The sequence below is a fragment of the Anneissia japonica genome, unplaced genomic scaffold (genome assembly GCF_011630105.1).
Source record: "Anneissia japonica isolate Jap-2015-1 unplaced genomic scaffold, ASM1163010v1 scaffold61155_len5909_cov121, whole genome shotgun sequence".
Classification (NCBI taxonomy): domain Eukaryota; kingdom Metazoa; phylum Echinodermata; class Crinoidea; order Comatulida; family Comatulidae; genus Anneissia; species Anneissia japonica.
In genome coordinates, this window is record NW_022716895.1 from 2,360 (window position 1) to 6,608 (window position 4,249).

Sequence of the window (4,249 nt, forward strand, 5' to 3'; positions counted from 1 at the left end):
TGATGATACAGTATGTAATTTTATTGTTATTTACAGTTACCACGCAAACAAATGCGAGTGATCAAACAGGGTTTGTGAACAAGCAATAAAAGGGTTATACTAGAGGAGCAATTTTGAGTCAGTCATTTGCGTCCTCTATAGTAAAAAGCTGTATACGAGATCTACTACGGAAGATGTCGAGCACAACTAGTAAACTGAGTCAACTTGAACTGACAGCGGCACAAGCCCGTGCTGATGCAGCGATGGAAGCTGCACGGTCAGCTTTTGCAAAGAAAAAGGCAGAAGCAAAAATAGAGGCGTTAAAAGCGCAATTGGAATTGGAACGCCTACAGCAAGAGGAATCCCTGGCAGCAGCCGAGGCTAGGGCATCAGTGCTTGACGACGAGATTAAAAGTCATAGTCGAACTGAGTTACGTAGCCTGCCAGCAGAAGAGCCTGCAAAGAGAGTGTCTGAGTACGTAATGGCATTGCCTAACAGCAATAATATAATACCAACACCAATGCCAGCATTGGATGTCACACCAGAATGTTCAGTAGTTGATTGCGGAGGAATTAATCCCTCACCAATGGAGTATGTCAAAAAGCAGATTAATCCATCATCCAATGAAACTTGCATTGGATTAAGTGAGATCGTGAAAAATATGAAGAAGCCAAAACATGAAGTTAAATGATTTTCTGGAAACCCCATCGATTTTCCTAAATTTATCAGGCAATTCAAAAGTAGAATAGTATCAAATACTGATACTAGTGAAGAGAGAATGACATATTTGGAGGAACTAACTACGGGGGAGGCCAACAAGGTTGTTTGTGGTTTCAGTCATCTTCCCAGTGAAAAAGCCTATCAAGCGGCTATGGATCAACTTTCAGACAGATATGGTGACAACGAAGTCATCGCAAGCACTTACATAAAGAAAGCATTAGAATGGCCTACTATTAGGCCAGGAGAACCAAAGGCTCTAGATGAATATGCCTTATTCCTAGTAGAATGCATGAATGCAGCAGAGCATGTAAATGCAAGCAAAATTTTGGAGTATCCTGAACACTTGAAGAGGTTAATGTTCAAACTACCAGTCTACCTACATGACAGATGGCGGAATATAGCATTGAACCTAAAGGAAAACAAGAAGCCTGTCCTATTCAGGGACTTTGTAAAATTTGTGCAAAAGGAAGCTAAGAAGGTCAATGACCCAATATTTGGAGCTGTAGGAAGGACAGCCACAGGAATGGAATCTCCGAGAATGGAAGTGAAGCCTAAACGTACGACGGTCACCGTAAGACAAACTACTGTAGAAAGCGGTGTCAATGGAGAAGGTGTCTTCATGTGCCCCATCCATCAAGGATCGCATCCGTTTATAAAATGCAGAACATTCCTATCAAAGTCCGATGCTGAAAGAAAGCAGTTTATAAAGAAGCACAAGGTGTGTTTCAGATGTCTGGCATCTACGACTCATTTCTCAAGGGAGTGTAAAGCCGAGATCAAGTGTGGAGTTTGCAGTAGCCCCCGACACCTAGGAGTGATGCATATCCATAATCGTGAACAACAGACAACTCAAATTCCAGCACAAGCAAATACCACTGCTACTACAAAACCTGTGACCAGCAACTGTATGGAAATATGCAGAGATGGAGTAGGACGTTCATGTGCGAAAATATGTTTGGCCACTGTGTACATGGCAAAGAATCCTAACAAGAGAGCCAAAGTTTATATACTCATTGATGATCAGAGCAACAAATCATTAGCAGATACCAGAATCTTTGATGTGTTGGGAGTTTCTGGAGAATGGTCAAACTACACCATGAAGACATGTAATGGGGAAAGAGAAACCAAGGGAAGAAATCTGAGTGGTCTTATTGTGGAATCTCTTGATGGGGCGACCAAGATAGAAGCACCAAGCTTGCTAGAATGTGCGGAAATCCCAGGAAATATGTCGGAGATTGCTACACCAGAGGTAGCAATGGCCTTTCCTCACTTGAAGTCCATAGCAGGACAGATCCCACCTTTGAATAAGGGTAGTGATGTGCTGCTGTTGTTAGGACGTGATGTCCCGCAAGTACATAAGGTTAGAGAGACACGCAATGGGCCCAACAATGCACCATGGGCTCAGAGGCTGGATCTGGGATGGGTAGTTGTTGGAGAAGTTTGTCTTAATGGAGTTCATAGGCCAAAAACTATCTCTACACTTCGCACACAGGTACTCATAACTGGTAGGCCCACAACTTTACAACCGTGTCCGAATACATTTCAAATCCATACATTATTTGATGACAAAGATGATTTCCTCAGTCTGTCAGTTGAAGAAAGAAAGTTTCTTGAAATCATGGAGAAGGAAGGCGGACTTCGGGATGGCAAGTGGACAGCACCGCTGCCTTTCAAGAAGCCAAGAGAACGTCTCCCAAATAATAGAGAGCAAGCATGGTCGCGAGCTCAAATACTCAGGAAAAGCATGGACAGAAATCCTCTTAAAAAACAACACATGCTTGATTTCATGGATGGAGTTATCAATAAAGGGCATGCAGAAGTTGCTCCTCCATTGAAGAATGATGAAGAATGCTGGTTTTTACCGTTGTTTGGTGTGTACCACCCAAAAAAGAAAGACAAGATAAGGGGAGTCTTTGATTCTTTGGCCACATTTTGTGGTTTGTCACTAAACAAGGTGCTTCTTAAAGGACCTGACTTCAACAATGACTTAGTTGGTGTGTTAATGCGCTTTAGGAAACAAGCTGTTGCAGTATCTGCGGATGTAGAATCCATGTTTTATTGCTTTGAAGTCGCAGAAAAGCATAGGAACTTTTTGCGTTTTTTCTGGTATGCAGATAATGACTACGATAAGCCGCTAATAGACTACAGAATGAGGAAACATGTTTTCGGAAACAGCCCATCCCCAGCCGTCGCATGCTTTGGACTAAGGGACGTGGTAAAGGATTCTGAACCAGATGTTAGAGAGTTTGTCAACAGGCATTTTTACGTTGATGATGGCCTTGTTTCATGTAAGGATTCAGAGTCTGCAATATCATTACTGAAACGAACTAAGCAGGTGCTGATGCAGCAAGCACAGATTAACCTTCACAAGATTGCCTCTAATTCCCAAATGGTGTTGGATGCATTTGCACCAGGGGAAATTGTCCAGGGTGTTAGAGATTTCAACATTGGTGAGGAAGATGTACCTTTGCAAAGGACACTGGGTGTGCAGTGGCGTTTAGGAGACGACATGTTTACCTTTAACATAGATTTAGGCGAGAAGCCATATACAAAACGAGGTATGTTGTCCACTATCAATGGAGTGTTTGATCCTTTGGGATTTGTGGCTCCCGTGACGATTCAAGCAAAGGTACTATTTCGCAAAATGATCACCTCACCTACAGACTGGGATGAAGAGTTGCCGGGTTGTTACCTTCAAGAATGGAAATCTTGGAAAAATGATTTAAAAGAACTACAAAACGTTTCAGTACCACGTGCATACCCACTTACCTTTGGTGAAATGGTTGGACTTCATGTGTTTTGCGACGCATCGGAAGTAGCAGTTGCCGCCGTAGCCTACTTGGTCAGTAAAGAGGGTGAACAGAGACACACAAGTTTTGTCTTTGGTAAGTCGAGGTTAGCACCGAAAGCGGGACACACAATCCCTAGACTGGAGCTGTGTGCAGCCGTATTGGCTATAGAGATAGCAAAAGTAATCTGTGCTGAAGTCGATATACCTTCTCAGGAGGTGACCTATCATTCGGACAGCAAGATAGTCTTAGGATACCTAAACAACACAACTAGGCGTTTTCATACATACGTAGCAAACAGGGTGTTTAAAATCTTGCAATTTTCTAATCCCCATCAATGGAAGTACGTTCATACAAGCAAGAACCCTGCAGACCATGGGACACGCCAGGTAGCTGCACGAAACATGAAAGATTGTCCATGGCTTAAAGGTCCTCATTGTTCAGTATTCAACGTAGATGTACCAGAATGGTTTCCCTTGGTAAGTCCTCAACAGGATAAAGAACTCAGACAAGAGGACAAAGTGATTGTTATGAAGACAAATGTACATGAATTTTGCCTTTTGGAAAGAGCCAACAAGTTTTCATCTTGGGAAAGCTTGATTAGGCCCATTACTCTACTTATACATGTGGCTTGTTCATTCCACTACAAAAATAACAATGATCATTGCAAAGGGTGGCACCATTGCCGTCTGAAAGATATAGCTCTAAAACAGAGAGCAGAGAAGTTGATAATCAAACAGGCACAAGAAAAATTCTATCA

General features: G+C 42.5%; 1 protein-coding gene across 1 annotated transcript; it reads left to right on the forward strand.

The window, feature by feature from the left end:
• Window positions 1-758: 758 nt before the first annotated feature.
• Window positions 759-3,968, forward strand: LOC117110066 (the record flags this gene model as incomplete). Its single annotated transcript, XM_033252649.1, has 1 exon — window positions 759-3,968. A coding segment is annotated over exon 1 (3,210 nt), but the record flags the coding sequence as incomplete, so codon positions are not given.
• Between the last annotated feature and the right edge of the window lie 281 nt (window positions 3,969-4,249).